Source organism: Tursiops truncatus, chromosome 10 (assembly GCF_011762595.2).
Source record: "Tursiops truncatus isolate mTurTru1 chromosome 10, mTurTru1.mat.Y, whole genome shotgun sequence".
Lineage (NCBI taxonomy): Eukaryota > Metazoa > Chordata > Mammalia > Artiodactyla > Delphinidae > Tursiops > Tursiops truncatus.
The window spans coordinates 21143706-21163033 of record NC_047043.1 but is presented as its reverse complement, the minus strand read 5'-3'; the positions used below and the strand labels follow the sequence as shown (position 1 = coordinate 21163033).

Genomic DNA, 19328 nt, shown 5'->3' with positions numbered 1-19328 from the left:
AACTTTCCAACTGTGAGAAGCCACTTTGAGGTACTTGTTCATTCTCCTCTATGCTTGGTTATACTTCAGTGGGAAAATCTGAGATACCTGGGAAATCAGGAGGTAAAGAACAGCAATGCTATCCTACTGGAATTGCTGAAACATGAACATGGTGATTTATTTTCAAACATGTATTACTGATTTTTTTTTTTAAGAAGATGTTGGGGGTAGGAGTTTTTTAATTAATTAATTAATTTTTGCTGTGTTGGGTCTTCGTTTCTGTGCAAGGGCTTTCTCTAGTTGTGGCAAGCGGGGGCCACTCTTCATCACAGTGCACAGGCCTCTCACTATCATGGCCTCTCTTGCTGCGGAGCACAGGCTCCAGACGCGCAGGCTCAGTAGTTGTGGCTCACGGGCCTAGTTGTTCTGCGGCATGTGGGATCCTCCCAGACCAGGGCTCGGACCTGTGTCCCCTGCATCAGCAGGCAGATTCTCAACCACTGCGCCACCAGGGAAGCCCTACATATTACTGCTTTTTATCTTTGGATTCAATCAAACAGAAGATTATTTCTTGTGAGAAAAATTCCTCTGAATCAGGGTTCTGGCGAATGACTAATAGAATAGATGGGAGCCTGATGAATAGAGTATCTATGTTGAGTTGAGGTTCCTCCCTCCAAATTCTAAAAGTAGGGGTTTCTGAACAAGACCAAAGCAACACAGATATATTTTCCTGCTCTGATCTCTGAAGGAATGGGAGATTCCTTCTCCCATTCAAGGCTAGTTCCTCTTCGTACTGCAGACCTCAGCCTCTCCTGTTTCCTAAGCGGCCTCTCTACACCAAATACCCCTTTCCTGAATCCTCATCCTTTCTATGAACTTGTTTCCTTTAGCAACATATTAAAATCTCCCCCACCCTGAAGCCCTAGGCCCTGCTCACTGTTTAAGACCTGTGTTCCATGCTAGAGATGGCCTTTCTTTGTTCTTCTTCATAGCCAAGCTTCTGAAAGAAAAGATGATGCTACCTGCATTCCCTACTTCCCTTTCTACCACAGTCCACAGAAGCTGCCCTTACTAAAGAAAAAAAACCTCTTTTTTTCCTAAACTCCGCAGAGCCTCTTTAGAGAGGCAGGATAGGGTAGTGGTAACAAGCACAGACTCAGAAGCCAGACTCCCAGTGTTTAAATCCCCATTCTGCCTCTTAACAGCTGCATGATTTTGCCCAAATTACTTATCCTCCTTGTACCTCATCTTCCTCATCTATAATATGGGGTTATTGTGAGAATTAAAGCACACAGTGTTGTTGGATGATTAAGTGAGCTAATACTATAAAGTGCCTATAACAGCACTTAGAACATAGTAATTCTCATGTAAACTTTATCCGATATTCTTTGGTGCTATCTCATCTGATCTCGTTATTTGACATTGCTCTCAATAAACTTTTAATTGAACCTCTCCTCCCTTGGTTGCCATGACCCATTTTTTTCATTTTCCTAATTTTCTGGCTACTCTACCTTATTCTTTATCCTTGTCTCCAGGCTTCCTGTTTTGCTTCTCTCTATATGTAAAACTAAAATAAAATCATCCTTCTAAAGATTTTAAGGTTGGGGATAATTGAGCTACCCCATGAATGGATTCCCAGTTCTTACAAGATAAAGTCCATTAACTGAAATCACATTAAAACATCTCTGACCTATTTCCCATCTTCCATTCCAGTCCCATCTTCAACTCCTTGCTTCCATTCCTTCAAGCCTCACCTCATGCCCCACGTTCTACAGTCATTTCTGACCCTTTCTCAAACAAGTGCTCCTTCTCTCTGCTCCCACACTACCTTATGTAACTTCTACCTCCATCACACCACTTGCTCTCTCCATAGTAGGCTGTGAACCGTTAGAGGAATGGGACTGAGTCTTTCCTGCCTTTAAATTCCAAATACTCAGTATCGTGTCAGGTGAACTGGAAGTGCTCAATAAACATGTGTTGAGTGAATGAAACAATGAATAAAATGAGCTCTTTGCTTGGGTCAATGTATCTTTAAAGAAAAAGCTGAAGAGTTCAATTCAACAATTATTGAGACCTTCCTATACACAGTGTAGGAATCAGAACTCAGTACTTTTCCACTATATAGTCACCACTATTGATACAGCCCTATAAGTACAATGATGGCAACCACAGGCTCTGGTATGAATGTTCATATTTCAGCTTCACTAGTTACTAAATGTGTGATCTTGGGCAAGGTACTCAATCTCTTCCTGCACCAGTTTTCTCCTAAGATAAAAATAATAATAAATATCTCATAGAATTTTTTTTAATTTTATTTTTTTATATATCAGGTTCTTATGAGTTATCCATTTTATACATATTAGTGCATATATGTCAATCCCAATCACCCAATTCATCACTCATAGAATTTTTGTTACAAGTTAAAGGGATAATATGTGTAAAATGATGAGAACAATGTCTGGAACATATCACATACTCTAAAGTTATTAAAAATTATTTCAAATATTAAGAAGGCTCTGGATAGAATATTTGGGCCTTACTTGGAAGTTTTCATTAAAAACAAACATGAAACTAAGCTGCAACTCCTCTGGGGAAGAATTCCAGAGTTAGGAACATGATTAGTGAATCTTGAATAAACGACTGTTATGACCCTGATGATGCTCTCACCACTCCCTAAACTCAGTATTTTTCTCCCAATCCAAGTTCTTAGTCTCATTACCCAGCCTTTTGTCCTCTATATTCCTAGTACTAATCTTTCTCCTTTGATGTCTGAGGGATTTTAGGAAACTTTTTTTTCACTGAACAATTGAGCAAGGGGAGATGTAGATATAGGTATATTTACTTCTCTCTGAAGGAAATCTCATTTCTGCTCCAACCCAAACATAGGTGATTACTTAAGTTGATTCCAGCCCATAAACAATCAGGAAGGCCTGGGAAACCTCCTACAATCAGAGCAGTCCTATCCTCCTCTGCAGTTTTCTCTACCCACACAAAGCCAACACTACCCCCCCTTTAAAGCATTTCATTCATCTCTCTGGCCACATCTTGGGTGGCGGAGCGCTTCCACCGTGTTTTGGTATCCACCATTTCTTCCAGCTCCTTTGGGGTGTTTTCCACAGGGTCGGTGGCATCCATCTCTTCTGACGCTACTCCTGCCTCGAGTCCTCTTTTAACAGCCTTCAGGAAAGAGAACATAAGTCGGAAACGGTAAGATAAACAGGGTTGCTTCTTCTTAGACAAGGTGGTAGTGGGGTCCTCTCGTCACCCCCAGACGTCAGTAGCATCGGAAAGGATCCCTAAATAAAGTCCTCGACCGCTCCGCCCCGAAACACCAAGGGCCCCGGAGCGCAGGCGCCCCAGAGCCCCGCCCCCGGTCCAGAGGCTCGGCCCCTATTGGCCCAGAGGCCGGGGGTGGACTGCCCCAGTGGCTGAACAGGGGGTGATCATGTGATTCTCGGGGGCGGGGCTGCGCCGGCCGCTTCCCAGCCAGGCTGAAAGGGCTCGGGTAGCCGGCCTTGTCGGCCCTTAAAGAGCCCCCTGGATGGCCTGGCCTCGACTGCCCTCGCCGAGCCACGCAAAGGGGTCTGCTTCTGGTTCTCGTCGGCCTCCCAGGTTGGCTTTCCTTCTTTTCCCGAAGGTGGGCCCTTAGGTTTACCGCCAGGAGCCTGCGGCCGCCGGGAAACCCAAACCCGAGTGTCCGGAGAGTAACCGGAAGTGCCGTCCCAGGCGGAGGGGCGGCGCCGGCTGCTGCCGTGGTAAGCGCGGCCCGCGGGGCCTGGGAGGGGCATGGCCTGCGGGGCCCAGGGATCGGGGGAGGGGTTTTGCGGGACCCGAGAACCCCTCGGCCTCCGCCTGGTAGGAGCAGCCTCTGGTCCTCGCAACAGAGCAGGGTCTGGGACACCCCCCCCCCCCCCCCCGTGACGGCGACTGAAAGGAGGTCAATGAAAAGTTGAAGGAAGAGAAGCTTAGTACTATCGTTCCTGGAGATAATAGTAAACACTGCCAGGCACTTTTCTAAGTGATCTAAGTGTATCTTTCACTTTGGGGGGAAAAAAAAAAAACAAGGACGTTGAATGTTCTCCACCCACCGCCCACCCCTATCTTTAAGGCAGAGATTGGTCATGTTGCATCGAATCTGTATGCAGAAAAATCTGGTTTATTTAATCATTCCATAACCATTTTTGGAAACCGGCATTATATATAGCTTTGTATCATATGCACTTATCAACTGCATCTTGAGGTTTATAGTGGTAGAAGAATGGGTCATTGATCTCAGAAGTTGAGGTAAAAATTGAAACAAGTAGAACAGGACTCAGGGCTTTATTATGAAGTTAAGGTTAGTCATTACCCAGAAGGATTCTCGATGTTTTGTCTAGAGCTGTTTGGGAAGGAACTGATGGCTACCAGTGGCAGGTGCTTCTTGCAGGAGAAAATAGAATGTAAGGAAAGGTGGGAAGAGGTGAGTTACGGTTGAAAGATACTGACCAGACTGGGGAGTAAATGGAACCAATTTTTAGATGTTCAAGCCTCAGAAAAGTTATAAATTTCACAAAAATTATAAATTTCTACATTATTGATTTTTTTTCCTCTAGGAGAGGGAAGAATTGAGTGTTGTGAATAGTTATGGACTAGAGACCTTTTGGAGCCAAAAGGAAGATAGTCTTGAGTCTTTGTTGTTATGGTAAGTAACATACCAGGCTGTATGTTTCTATATAAACAGTGGATTTTTGAGGCCGGAGGAGAGGGAAACTGGGGGAGACGAGGAGCAATGGGAGAAGATACATGGAAAGAAGATACATGACCCTTTCTTAGCTCCTGAGATAGCAGAGTGCTAAAACCAGTGCTGTCCTACCAATTTAAGTGTATTTTCTACTCCTTTTCAACAGGCTTATTCACAATAGGCTTTTAGTAATTCCTTTGTGATTGGTTTGCAGCCCCCAAAAGGCAGTATGCCCAATGCTTAAGCAGGCCCTGGAGTCAGAAGATAGAGGTTTAGATACTGGCTCTGCTGCTTACTAGCTGTGAGCTCTTTAGTTATTTAACTGCCCTGAGCATGAGGTTTTCTATCTGTAAGGCGCAAACATTGGTATTCATACCTATTTTACAATCTTGGGAAGATTAAATGAGATAATCCATGTAATTAATGAAAAATAAATGAGGTAATCCCTAGCCTGGGACCTGATACAGTAAGCATTATCTAGTTTTTTAGATAACACCTTATCAACTTTATCTGCCTGTCACGTACATACTTTAACTATAAGGGTAGCCTTGAGCTTTGAAGTTCTGTACTCAGCCTGTCTGCCTATTCTGTGCACTCTGACCCTAGCCATGGAAGAGAGAACCAGTCTTTTCCTAGGAAGAGGTAAGAGAAACCTCTTAGCGAAGGGTACCCTGAAGCTAAGACTTGAAGTATATATTTGGGTTTGCCAGATGCACCAGCCAGGGCTACTAGCCTAGCCTGTTATATTGATGCTGAGGCTTAGAGGATGATGGCTCTTTTTTGGTTCTGATATTCATTCATATTTTTCATTCATTCAACAAATGTATTCTAGACGCTAGGAATATTGCAGTGAACAAAAGACTAAGTCCTAACCCTAATGGAAGTTATATTCTAGTAGGAGAGAGAAACAAGTTAACAAATATAAGATATATACCACAAAGTTGGATGATGATAAGTGCTATGAAGAGAAATATTGTAAAACAGGCTAAGGGGACATAGCTATTTTAGATGAAGTAGTCAGGGTGTGCCTCTTTTTAAGGAAATAATTTTCAGTCAGAGACTTGATCAAATAAAGGAGCAAGCTACTTGGGGGAAGGGCATTCTAGGCAGAAGGAGCAAGTGTAAAGATTCTGATGTGTTGTGTGAGGCTGAAGGTAGGGGGAGGTACCGCATTATGTAGCGCAGTGAAAACTTTAGGTTTTATTCTTAGAGTGGTAGGAAGCAGTTATAGTATTTTGAACTGGGGAAGTGTCATGGACTACTTTAAATTTTGACAGCCAGACTGTATTTTATTTTCTAGGTGCTGACCTCTAAAAGTCTTCCTTATTTTTAATTTTTTCCTTATTTTTAATTTTTTTCCTTGGTGCCCTACAGTTGATTGGCTATTTAGGGCAAATATGATACCCTCGGCTGATAAAATTAGGGAATATTTTAATTCATTTAACAGGCTATGACCATGCTCAGAATCATTTATTTCCACTCTACTCTCTCTCCTTTTGACCTTAACAGTAATACGCATTTTAAAAGACAAAACTCCCATACAGCCACCATCTTAGAGTAGCTATTTGTCTGTATGGATGCATATCTTTACTTAGTTGTGATTCTAAAGTTTTCCTTTTCCTCCTAGCATTTCTCCATAAATGTTTTTCTGTTTTTTGCTTAATCTTCGTATTAATCATTAACTGATTATTATTTATTATTTAGTTAACTATTTTAAATGGTTTTGAACAAGGCTTTGCATAAGAGACAGGCACAGAGGATGAGCTCAAGAAATGTTAGTGTTTTTGTGACTGTGAAGATGGAATTAAGAAAATAATAGAACCTACCATTTATTGAGCATCTGTTGAGATCCAGGCATTGAGCCATGTCCTTTATTGACAGTGTCTCAGTTCCCATGGCAACTCTTTAAGACATGTAATGATATCTTACTTATTTTATCGAAATTGAAGTTTGAAGCTGAAGAAAGTAACTTACCCAAGTTCTCATAGCTACAAAAAGCACAGTGGGAATTTGAGCCAAAATCTGATTCCAGAGTTTGAACATTCAGCTTTAACTATCACAATATACTAACTCTCAGCTCCCATGTTCTTTTTTTTTTTTAATATATATATATATATTTTTTTTTTTTAATTTATTTATTTTTGGCTGCATCGGGTCTTCGTTGCTGCACGCTGGCCTTCTCCAGCTGCAGCGAGCGTGGTCTGCTCTTCATTGTGGTGCGCAGACTTCTCATTGCGGTGGCTTCTCCTGTTGCGGAGCACAGGCTCTAGGCGTGCAGGCTTCAGTGGTTGTGGCACGTGGGCTCAGTAGTTGTGGCTCGCAGGCTCTAGAGCACAGGCTCAGTAGTGGCGCACGGACCCATGTCCCCTGCATTGGCAGGCGGACTGTTAACCACTGCGCCACCAGGGAAGCCCTCAGCTCCCATGTTCTTAAAAAACAAAATAAGATACATTTAAATTTTGAAGTAATTTCAGATTTACAAAAAAGTTGTAAAATAATATAAAGAATACCCATACACCTTTCACCTGCAGTCCCTAAATGTTTACATTTTACTATGTTTGTTTTATGAGTCTGTCTATACTAATTTCTCTATACATACATGTACCTATATGTACATTTTTTCTGAACCTTTTGAGAGTAAGTTATAGACAGAATACCTCATCTCAAACTACGAGAGAATTAAGCCCTAAAGTCCTAAGACATGGTAAGCCCTGAAGTAATAGGTATGCAATGGATTAACTTCTCTCCCATGTGTGTTCAGTGCTACTAGCTACATGCCATTCTTGGGAGAATTTAAAAAATAGTCACTCAAGTCATTTTCTGTAGGGCTTTGTTCTTTGCCAGAACTCTAGTTGAGAAAGCCTGTCCTAAATACTCAATTGTTTATTCCCTGAAGACAAGGCTATTCTCTTATATTATCATTACAGTTACCACAGTCAAAAAATTAACATTCATATAATACTATTATCTGATCGCCAGACATTATTGGAGTTTAGCCAATTGTTCTACTAACGTCCTTTGTAGGAAAAGAAAAATAAGTTTTTTTTGTTGTCCAGGATCCATTCCACCATCACCCATTTCATTTAATTGTCATGTCTTTATTGTGGAACATATCCTCAGACTTTGTCTTTAGACTTTTTTTTTTTTTTTAAGTTTAGGCCATTTATTTGGCAGAATTTTCCTCAATTTGGGTTTGTCTGATGTTTCCTCATGATTAGATTCAGGTTATACATTTTTGGCAAGATAGCACAGAAGTGATGTTCTGTTCTTTGCATCATATTAGGAGGCAACTATATATCTTGTTACTGGTGGTGTTAACTCTGATCATTTGGTTAAGGTGGTGTCTTCCAGGTTTCTAAACTGTGAAGTTACTTTTTTTGTCTTTCTAATTATTAAATATCTAGTGGGGAGATATATTCAGATTGTGTAAATATCCTGATTCTCATAAAACTTTCATCCACTATATTTTTGTATTTTCGCCTGAAACAGTTGTTACTCTTCATTGGACATGTGATGTTTTTAATTCCATCATTTATTCTACATTTAATTGTTGGCTTTTTTAATATAAGAAAAAACTATCCCTTCTCAGTCACTATTTATTCACTTTTTTTTTGATAAATAAAACCAAACGTTTATTTACACCAAAGAATTCCAACACTGGATCTTTCACATATGAAGGACAAAGTATTATATATATACAGACAGCAAGGGGTGGCAGGGCTGTAACAGGAGAGTTTAGTTTTCTCACAATTACAGTTCTACCATTTCAGTTTCACTGAAGATAGTGGCTCTGCTCCTACCTCTCAGGTACATTTACAAGACTGAGGGGCAGGTCTTCTCAATGGATGGCATGTGAGGGAAGGGGAAGGTAGGAAAAGAAGGTAGAAAGCTTAAAATAAAATGCAGTGGCCACATCTCTCATTAGCTCTTCAAGAGCTGCTAGCATGAAACCAACATAGACAATGTTTTTTTCTTTTGTAAAACGCAGTAATTATACCCAGTAACTAACTGAATTCAAAAGGGCCAAGTCAAAGAAAACTGAAAAAGATTTTGCCTTCCCCCTCCTACCAGCTATAGAGCATGTTGGGAGATGAAAGGGGAGAGGACCGAGGTAAGGAGCCTGGGAGGGACGGTATTAAAGTTTTAAACTGAACTGAAACTAAATTATAAGTGAGTTGCATTTAGGTTAGGTCAGTAAGACATGATTCATACTGAACAGACGTTTTCAGGACCTGTCTGCACTTTGGGTAGATTTTCAGCATCTCGGTGTAACTAAGACATATTTCCACTAGATTTACCAGTATAACCCCACTGAAGCACTTTTGGAGTAAAGTGATATAAGTGACTAGCAGTACACTGCTCTTATAGGTTGGGTCTTTCCTTCTTCCTTCCTTCCCACCTCCCTTCAAGAAGCTACATTTTTGTAAACTCTGGAGGAGAGCATGGAATACAAACCCCTCAAAGTGTGAGATGGTAGGGGAGCAATGGTGGGCATGGGAAGAGATCTCCACCCAAACGCAGCAGGCAGAATTGAGGCTGGTTTATCGTTGTTCTTTAGTGGTGAGGAACTGAATTTGGAAGGGGAGAAAAAAATTTGTCCGTGAAATATTCCACCTGCAGAGAATTTTTCAGGGAATCCCCTGAGTTATGAAAAGTTCGAGTTAAAAAAAAGAAAGAAAAAAAGGAATACAGCCTATTATAATTTTTTTTTTATGACTGAACTGCTATAAATCCACAAGCAACGGTTCAGACACGGTGCTTCTGAAGCCTTTCACTCCTCCCCGCCAGGCGCAAGCTGCATCGAGGGAGTGAGTGGACTCCCCAGCCTCTGCTCAGGCATCAGGAGACAGAAGGGGCCATTACTGCTGAGCGCCAGCGGCAGCTGGAACGGGCATCCCAAGGGGGTTGGCAGCAGCAATCACTGGTGAGCCTGCCTGAGGTCTAAGGGCTGAAGGGGTTGGCACTGAAGAAATCTCTGACATCATATTGGTGCTGCTGACAGGCATACTGCCCCCTGGCATGCTAGATGAGCCCATTCGAGTCTGGTCCTTCACAACAGTGTAGAAATAGGGGTGCTCCACGGCCTCTCTTGTGGTGAGCCATGACTGTTGGTCGTACCGCAGCAGCTTGTCCAGGAAATCCAAGGCCTCAGGACTGACAAGGTACTGGTTTTCACTGTGGACAAAGCATTCCCATCGCTTATGGGAATGTCTGCCCAAGATATCGTTAAAACGTGGATCTAATTGAATGTTGTATTTGTCAATATAGTCATATAAATCTCTGTCCCCAGAACCTTGGCTGTCCTCACCAACTGATCATAATTGTCATGTTCATGGAAAAATGGCTCCTTCCGGAAGATCACACTTGCCAGCATACAACCCAAGCTCCACATATCCAAACTATAATCATACATCTGATAGTCTACAAGTAGCTCAGGACCTTTAAAATATTGGAAAGCAACTCGGACGTTATGTTCTTGGCCAGGATGGTAAAACTCAGCCAAACCCCAGTCTATTAGCCGTAGCTTCTGTGCTCATGATTAATGATGACATTATGGGGCTTTACATCTCTGTGCATAATCCCCATGCTGTGACAATAATCCAGGGCCTTCAGAATCTCATACATGTAAAATCGAATATCATAGTCTGTTGACCTCTGGTACAATTGCTTGAAGTCTGTGTTGTTTACGTGTTCAAAAACCAAGGGAGGAGTTCGTGACACGGGGTCTTTTACAATGTCTGCCAGTGTGATGATGTTGGGACCACCTTGCAAATTCTCCAAAATCTTTATTTCATGCTTGATTTTCTTCTTCTTTACTGGCTTGAGAATTTTAACAACAACTTTTTCATTATTTGTGATGTTGATGGCTTCAAATACTTCACTGTATTTACCTCGGCCTAGTTTTCTAACCAGCTGGTAGTCATCTTGATTTCCCCATTCCACCACATGTGACTTGTAATCCCAGTACTTTTGGGCTCTGTGCGTATTAACATCTGTGTAAACTCTGGCCCTGTTTGGCACGGGTCCTGACATGTCAGACAGGTTGGCGGACAAAGCTGGACTTGACGTTTGGAGAGATGGCAGTCACTGTGTTGAGAGGCAAGTGGGGGTAAGAGCTTGTTTCAGAACTGTTTTCTTCAAACTGTGGTGGAAGCTGCAGTGGCGGCGGACGCTCTCCCCTCTCTTCACACAGACAATATGGCGGCGGCGGACTATTTATTCACTTTTTAAATGAGTATGGATTCATGGATTCTTATTGTGTTACTAATTTATCACTATCATTATTTATTTTGATGTTGTTTGTTCCTGATTTGTATAGTGGCAGCCCCTTCAGCCTGGCTCCTGGGTCCTCTTGGCATATTGTCACCACTTTTTGAGCACTTCCTTATTTTCTGACACAAACAAGGTGTTCCAGGTTCATCTTGTACTTTCTAAGCCCTGGAATTAGACATTTCTCCAGTGAGCCTTGATTCCTTTCAGTGGGAAATGGTGTTTAGAAACCATGCTCTAAGTGCTTGGTGTGCTCATTACTACTGGGATTTCATCGTTTGTGACCTCATAGCCAGACATTAGTAAAAAAAAAAAAAAGTACACACTTTCACACATACACACATTTCTATTTTTTCTGTGTATACTTAAAAACCTTGACCTCGGGCTCTCCTGGTGGCGCAGTGGTTGAGAGTCCGCCTGCCGATGCAGGGGACGCGGGTTCGTGCCCCGGTCTGGGAAGATCCCACGTGCCGCGGAGCGGCTGGGCCCGTGAGCCATGGCCACTGAGCCTGCGCGTCCAGAGCCTGTGCTCCGACAGGAGAGACCACAACAGTGAGAGGCCTGTGTACCGCAAAAAAAACCAAAAACCTTGACCTCATACTGATACTTCTAATTCCAGTTAAACACTACATATGCAGAGTTCATTCTAGCCTTTCCCTTTTCTGTGTTTGTAACCCCCTTCGCTGACAGGGAAGCATCTGGGTGCCGTTATATTTATTTATTTGTTCATTCCTAGGCTATACATTAAGTAGTGAACCTTTTCTACTCTGGAGGAAAACTCCTACTAATTAGAGTTCAGTAATTGTTTATAGTCCTTTTTATCTTTAGTTTGAGTTTATATAATCCTAATACTGTATTATAAAGTTATTTGAGTTATTTTTCCCCCTCCTGGGTGGTTTTGTTATTAATTTGAAATACAGACTTGTTTGTTTTTATTTGTATTCCATTTTAATTTTTTTCTCCCTCAGCTTTTCTATTTATTTATGTATTTGTTGAATATGTGAAATGTAACAGTTTAAAAAGTAAAAATGTGTGTTTTACAAAAATGTATATACTAACAGAAGTATGACTCTCTTTCCATCCACCCTTTGGTACCAATTTCATTTTCCTGTCCTTTTGATCCCATTTACACCTACCTTTTGATGATAACCAAACTCATTAGTTTCTTCTTTTCTGAGTTTCTTTTTGGCCAAATGAATAGATACATGTGTAGTTTCTTATTTCTACTTAATTCACAACTGCTTTCTAAAATTTACGGTTTATCCTAGAAATTGCTCCACATCAATTCATAAAGGTTATCTTCATCCTGTTTTACAGTTACATAGTACCTCATTATATGTGAACATACCTTCTCTGTGCCAGGCACTGTCCCAGGTGCTAGGGAAACAGCAGCAAATGAAATGAACTAAAATCCTTGTCCTTTAGGGGCTTACATTCTATGGAGAAAAATAAAACAGGAAGGGAGAGAAGGAGTGTTGTATGTGTGGGTCAGCTGAGGTGGAGGTGTGTCATAATTTAAAATAGGATGGTCAGGCAGGCCTTACTGAGACTATGACAGTTTACCAAGGATTTGAGTGAGGTGAGAGAGGGAGCTTTGAAGATCTAAAGGAAGAGCACTTTAGCAGGGAGAGACTACAAGCACAAAGACCTTGAAATGGGAATGGACCTGGCTTGTTTGAACAACAGCAAGGAGGCCAAGGTGACTAGCGTGCAGTACACACGAGAAGAGCAGAGAAGTGTGTCAGAGTGGTAACTAGGAATCAGATTTCCTAGGGACTCCTAGGTTCTAATAGGAGCAGTTTTGGTGGAGTGGTGAGGGTATTTGATTGGAGTATGTTCCAGAAACCTTGGAAGATAAGAATTAAAGACAATAAACAGATTGATTTCTTTTGAGGAATTTTGCTGTAAAGAGAAGCAGAAGTGAGACAATAGCTCGAGCGTGAGGTGGTTGAGAGAAGTTTCTTGTTAGTGCTTTGGTTTTAGGAGAGACATAACAGCTAGTTTGCTGATTAGTGTGATCCAGTAGGAAAGAACAAATTGATATTGCAGGAGAGAGAGGATAGAATTGCAGGAGTGATGTCTTTGTGGCAAAAAGGGGTGGAATCCAGTACACCAATGGACAGGTTGTCCTTAGATTGGGCAGGGGAAGTTTGTTATCCGTGGTAACAGAAGGAAAGATGGAGAGTGCATGACCGCCTTGGAAGAGGTTGGTTGATGTGGTGGGAGCATGTGGAAGTGTTTTTTTTATGTTTTTGGTTTTTGGCTTCCTTAGATTTTCTCAGTGAAATAGGAAGCAAAGTCATCCTATTTTTTTTTATCAGCAGTAAGTTGGGATTTTTCTTTTTGAGCAAGGTTTGTGCTCGTACAGCCATATCAAAGCAGACTCTTAGGCCCCTTTACCATAATAATAGTTATTATAATAGCTAACGCAGAGTACTTACCATGAGATAGCGCGTGATTAATTTATTACTCAACTCAATGATGTGAGATAATTTCCATCATTAATCGATTTTATAGATGAGGAAACTATGTACAGAGTGATTAAGTAACTTGCCTGACATCACACAGCTAGGATGATAGTCATAGAAACTTACTTTCTCTCTCTTTGCACTGGGAATTCTAATGATCATTAACCATTTTCTTCCAAACCTTACTATAGAAAGGACTGCACAGATATTCATAGCCCCTTTTGGATTGTTTTCTTCATGAGCAGGCGTACTAATTATTAGGCATCTTGATTATTCATTTGAACCAAGGGAAGAGGAGGAATTCTGGTTTTGAGATCACCTGAGTTCATTAAAGAAACAGTTCTTTCTGGTACTTGCCCTGTATGTGTTGCTGATTGGTTTTATACTAGCAAAGAGGAAAAGTAACTGCTTTCAACCCCTGTAAAACCTAGAGCACTTGTGGACTTTGATACAGAAATTCTGCCTTTTCTGCAGCAATTTTAATTTTGAGCATTTTTTCTTAGTTAAAGGAATATAAATAATACTTCTTCTTTGTCTCACAGGGTTGGAAATACCAAGTAAAGAATTAGTATATATGATGCTGGAAACTTGCAGAGAGGAGCTGCTCATGACTGAAAGGCCTAAAACAGATGTATCTTTCAAGTTCTCATCGAGAAAATGACTGTGAAGAAAATGATGGGTCAGGAAGACCAGTGGAAAACTCCCTAGGAGAGAGCCATAGAAAATGTACACTTCAGAAGAGAGGTATAATCAGAGAACTCAAAAAAGGAAAATATATCATGTATACCCTCAGAAGGGTAAAAAGATTTTTATTCATGTGCATGAGATTACTCAAATAGATGATCATATATACCAGTGCCTTGAACGTGAGCAAAACTTCTGTGAAAACTTAGCTCTTATTATGTGTGAGAGAACCCATACAGGGGAGAAACCTTATAGATGTGATATGTGTGAGAAAACCTTCATCCAAAGCTCAGATCTTATTTCACACCAGAGGATCCACAATTATGAGAAACCTTATAAATGTAGCAAATGTGAGAAGAGCTTCTGGCACCACTTAGCCCTTTCAGGACACCAGAGAACACATGCAGGTAAAAAATTCTATACATGTGACATTTGTGGCAAGAATTTTGGTCAGAGCTCTGATCTGCTTGTCCACCAGCGAAGCCATACAGGCGAGAAACCGTATCTATGTAGTGAGTGTGACAAATGCTTCAGCCGAAGTACAAACCTCATAAGACACCGAAGAACTCACACAGGTGAGAAACCATTTAAGTGTCTGGAGTGTGAAAAAGCTTTTAGTGGGAAATCAGATCTTATTAGCCACCAGAGAACTCATACTGGTGAAAGGCCCTACAAATGTAATAAGTGTGAGAAAAGTTACCGACACCGTTCAGCCTTCATTGTTCATAAAAGAGTTCATACTGGGGAGAAGCCCTATAAGTGTGGTGCCTGTGAGAAATGCTTTGGCCAGAAATCAGACCTTATTGTACACCAGAGAGTCCACACAGGTGAGAAGCCGTATAAATGTTTAGAATGTATGCGAAGTTTTACTCGGAGCGCCAACCTAATCAGGCACCAGGCAACTCACACTCACACTTTTAAATGCCTGGAATATGAGAAAAGTTTCAACTGTAGTTCAGACCTTATTGTGCATCAAAGAATTCACATGGAAGAGAAACCACATCAGTGGTCTGCATGTGAGAGTGGCTTCCTCCTGGGCATGGACTTTGTTGCCCAACAGAAAATGAGAACTCAGACAGAGGAGCTGCATTATAAATACGGTGTCTGTGATAAAAGCTTTCACCAGAGCTCAGCACTTCTTCAACATCAGACAATCCACATCGGTGAAAAACCATATATCTGTGATGTGGGTGAAAAAGGTCTTGAGCTCAGCCCTCCCCATGCATCAGAAGCCTCACAAATGTCTTGACCAGACAAGAAGTTATAATGCCATAAAAAATGTATTTGCAATGTAAGAGAACTCCTTAAGATGAAGAACTCTAAGCAAATCTCAGACTTTCCTCAGAGCTCAGATTTCACTGGGGACCAGAGAATCTGCAATTGTAGGAAGTTGAGAAATGGTTTGCCCAGAGAGCTGTCCTTACAGAAGCTTATCAACCACTCCAATGAGAAACCTTACAAATGCTCTGAGTTTGGGAAAACCTTTAGTCCAAGCTTGTATCTGATCACCCACAAGAGGATTCTTACAGGTGGGAAACCTTACAAATTTGGTGAATGTGAGAAAGCTTTGTAGCAATGGTCACCTCTTCTCATTCCAAGAGAATTCACATTGGTGGACAGCATTTTTAATACCCTGTGTCAACAGTGCTTCAGAGAGTGTGCACGTTTCATTGGATGTCAGAACGCCCCACTGGGAGGAGACCCCCACAAGTGTGAAGAAAGCTTCTAACAGAACTATGACTTTCTTACCTATCAGAGAAGCCATACAGGTGAAAATTTCTATATTTGCCTTGAAGGTGGCAAAAGCATTAGGTGGAGAGCCTTCTTGGGTTTGCACCCCCTCCAAAAAAAAAAAAATCTGAGGAAAGACCTTATGAATTCTCTGAGTGAGAAAAGCTTCTGTCAGTGATCGGTTTTTGTGGTATACTGGGGAACTCACATAAGTGAAAAACCCTATAAATAACCTTGAGTCTAAAAAAAAGCCTTGCAGGAAATCCCTACCTTATTGCGCCCCAAAGAACCTACTCTGCAGATAATTTTGTTCTAGTAAGAGATCTAACTGTGGACTGTGTACATTTAATAGGTATGAGAAGAACTGTTCTCATAGTTAGTTGACTCATACAGTAGAGATGACTTTTAATGAGTCAATATGTAAACTGTTTTTTTTTAGATACCCAGAAACTTCTTCTGGAAGGAGCTAGGGCAGGTCAGAGTAGGCCTGATGGGAAACTCAGGTAAAGATGCTTTTCTTTTATCTGAACCACTTAATGATTGCTTTACTTTCAGTTTTTAAAGTTTGGAACTCCAATAAAGGAAAGGACTGTAACCTTGAGATAGAAGGTGTGGCATGTGTTACTGTTGGGGGAAAGAAGTACATTTACTTTGCCTCTGTCGATTTTGTAAGTCTTGGCTGGAATGGGGACTAGTGTGTTGATAGCAGCATGGGAACCTTTTGCTGGTTGTGAAAAGAACTAAGCAGCTAGGGAGTAGTTATCATAGATCAAAACTCTTCCCAAGGCTTCCCCTTTGGAGGGCCAACCTCATAACGAGGTAGAATACTCAGCTTTTTACTTGTGAGTTGAGGCATACCCTTACAAGTTTCCTTTCCCTAAAATCTTTCAGATTATTACTGGTATTTGCAGTTTCAGCTTTAGAGATTCATTTCTTCTCAACTCAGAGATGCACGTTCCAGGATAATAGTTATGATTTTTGCTAGTACCCATACTTTTGTGACTTCATTTATCATGTTTCTTTCAATGGTAAGATATCCTCTTCAGCTCCTTGCAAAATAATTAAAGCTGAAAGAAAGATTTAAGCCTGAGTAGGCACAGAGTAAAACACATAATGATGCATTATTAATGGAGAAGCTAGACTTTGATTTTGAGAATCGTGACTCAAAAGCTGGTGTTTTGTGTTTTTTTTCCACTCCATCATCCTGCTGTTTATAGCAAATCAAGCCGCATAATGACATGCCTTTCATTTACTTCGATTCTGCCAAGGAAAGAGAATACTTTTTATTCCCAGGGAAAAGACTGCAGTCACCACAATATAAGGTATATATTTCGCTTGTAATGTAGGATTCTAAATGCTAGAAGGGAAAAGTAGTTGGCAGATTCATCAGAGGTTTAAGGATAAGCAGTTATCTCCAACTTAACAGGATAATTATGATTACCTTTAATATTCTCCAGAAATACTCTAATTAATCCAGGGATCTGTACGTGGACACTTCTGAGGTTTTTTTTCTTCCCTCCGATTAAACGACATTTAATATAAATACTTAAAACTTCTACAGTATTTGGGACTGTAGGCTTGGTGAATAAGTTTTGAGTCCTCTGGTTTATCTTAGCAAATCCTGAACTCCAGAGAGCGTTGGTGTTCGGACTCATGGCGGTGGCCAACTATTGCACTGCCACCTTGTGTATGGCTCTAAGCTTTGATCCTGATGACTGGTTGTTGACCTTGATAATCTTAGGGTCAGAGGATATAGCTCATAGTGATAATAAGGAATCTGATTCTACGGTGTTTTTTTCTTTCTTCTTTTAGAAAACATGTCCTGGAAGTTTATTTGATCTGATGTATTTTAGTAATTTTCATAAATAGCTCTTATACCATAAAAAGTTGCTCGGTGTGATAAAACACACAAGATGTATTTGTTTCTCTTTGGTGAAAATCATGTCTATCACTAGTATATGTTTGACAATTGTAATTCTTAAAATAGTATTGGGTGTATGGCTTGGTGGTGATGAAAATTAGTCCTTATGGCTACTTGTTAGTCATTAGAGAGAACTTGGAGAAGGGAACAGAGTTTGTATCTTTGGCAGGGCAGTGACTTGCCCCTTCTTTCAACTAATCTTCCTGGTAATTGTCTCTAGTCTTTAAGTAAATTAAGAATGGACCATCCCTCAGACAGAGAACTTTGGGGGTATGAAACAGGTCTGAGGGCTTTTAACCATGGGGGGAAAACGGTGTTGGTATTACTCATATAGAATAACCTGAGGTTGGAAAGGACCACTTGGGAGCCTGTAACCAAAACTAGAAGGTAACTTCTGGGATGGATGGAGGTTCTCTTGAAACAGTGCCAACCTAAATCTACCTCAGGTAAGTAGTCAGAGTGACTTTTTCTAGGTTTCAGACCAAACGAGACACTTGTATTCAGTCAATGTATTCCTATGCTTTAATGTTTTTGTTTTCCCTTAATTCTTAAATAAAAGCATTGTTCTGAAAACTCCCATTTTTGCCTCCACTGTACTAAGAAAAAGCATTTCCCCTACACTTGCGTTAGAATAAAGCAGATGTTCAGGAATCCTTTCACAGTGTATACGTATATCAAACTGTCATAGTGTACACTTTAAATACCTTAAAATTTTATTTGTCAGTTATATCTCAGTAAAGCTGGGGGGAAAAGGAATAAAGTGGATATTCATGTGACCCTTTGGCCTGGTGGTGATGATAGCCATTGAACCATCTCTAGAATTCCAAGATTTTTTTTTTTTAAGAATTCCAGGAATTTTTGATGCTAAGGCAAATAATGAATGGAAACCTGGAAGGAATCATTGTCTTTGCTCTGCTGTAGACATTGGATCCTTTTGGAGCCTCCCCATTGCATTACATACGGAGTACAGGGAGGAGTAATAGCTTAAACTGACCGTATTTGGGACTAAAATTCAGAAACAACAAAACTGTCTGTCTACACCCTCAAAATAAAGGACAATTTTGAATTTTCAATTCCCAGTGGAATTCATGTATGACTCCAGTTCTACCTCTTGTCACCTTATCATTTGTTGGAGTGGGGCAAAGCAGATGGTGTAAAAATGGTGGCACTGATTTACCTCCCATTATGAAGTTTGCCCCAGTTTACATCTATTTGCTCTGCCACAGAATAGGTCCCAGCGTTTTAAGTGGCTCTCATTGTGGGAAAAGAATAAGAGTTAAGACAATTTGGATGGGTGAAAAGGGGAAGGGAAAATGGTACAATTTCAAGTTTTGTTTTTTCTTTTGACATAAAGTGGTGTGGCTAGAACAAGGCCTGTGGCCTTCATGCTTATCCCCCCCGCTTAAAGTGATGCCACATCCCAACGTTTAGCTGGGCTGTGGCGAGAAATACCTCTGGGAAAAACACTAGTCATATCCCTTACAAGTAATTAGAAGAGAAATGGTGCCACACTCGGGTAGAAGAAGGGAGAGGTGCCTCCCAGTACACGTATATG

At 40.9% G+C, this 19328-nt stretch overlaps 1 protein-coding gene and 1 pseudogene across 8 annotated transcripts; one reads left to right on the top strand and one right to left on the bottom strand.

Annotated features, from left to right (window-relative positions):
- Positions 1 to 3437: 3437 nt before the first annotated feature.
- ZNF322 (zinc finger protein 322) lies at positions 3438 to 18549 on the top strand. Of its 8 annotated transcripts, XM_019944889.3 has the most exons (5): positions 3438 to 3734; positions 4356 to 4438; positions 4572 to 4660; positions 9488 to 9623; positions 13980 to 18549. In XM_019944889.3, exon 5 carries the CDS (start codon positions 14162 to 14164, stop codon positions 15368 to 15370), a length of 1209 nt encoding a protein of 402 aa, XP_019800448.1. In that variant the 5' UTR covers positions 3438 to 3734; positions 4356 to 4438; positions 4572 to 4660; positions 9488 to 9623; positions 13980 to 14161; the 3' UTR covers positions 15371 to 18549. The 8 variants fall into 8 exon arrangements, with proteins under 8 accessions (XP_019800448.1, XP_019800446.1, XP_019800445.1 ...); XM_019944887.3 differs by lacking the exon at positions 4356 to 4438; XM_019944886.3 differs by lacking the exon at positions 9488 to 9623.
- Positions 9559 to 10842, bottom strand: LOC109551483 (casein kinase II subunit alpha pseudogene; annotated as a pseudogene).
- Positions 18550 to 19328: the final 779 nt, after the last annotated feature.

Bases quoted from the DNA above. Each gene is read 5' to 3' on its own strand.
- ZNF322 (XM_019944890.3), top strand. From the start codon at position 14,162: ATGTACACTTCAGAAGAGAGGTATAATCAGAGAACTCAAAAAAGGAAA.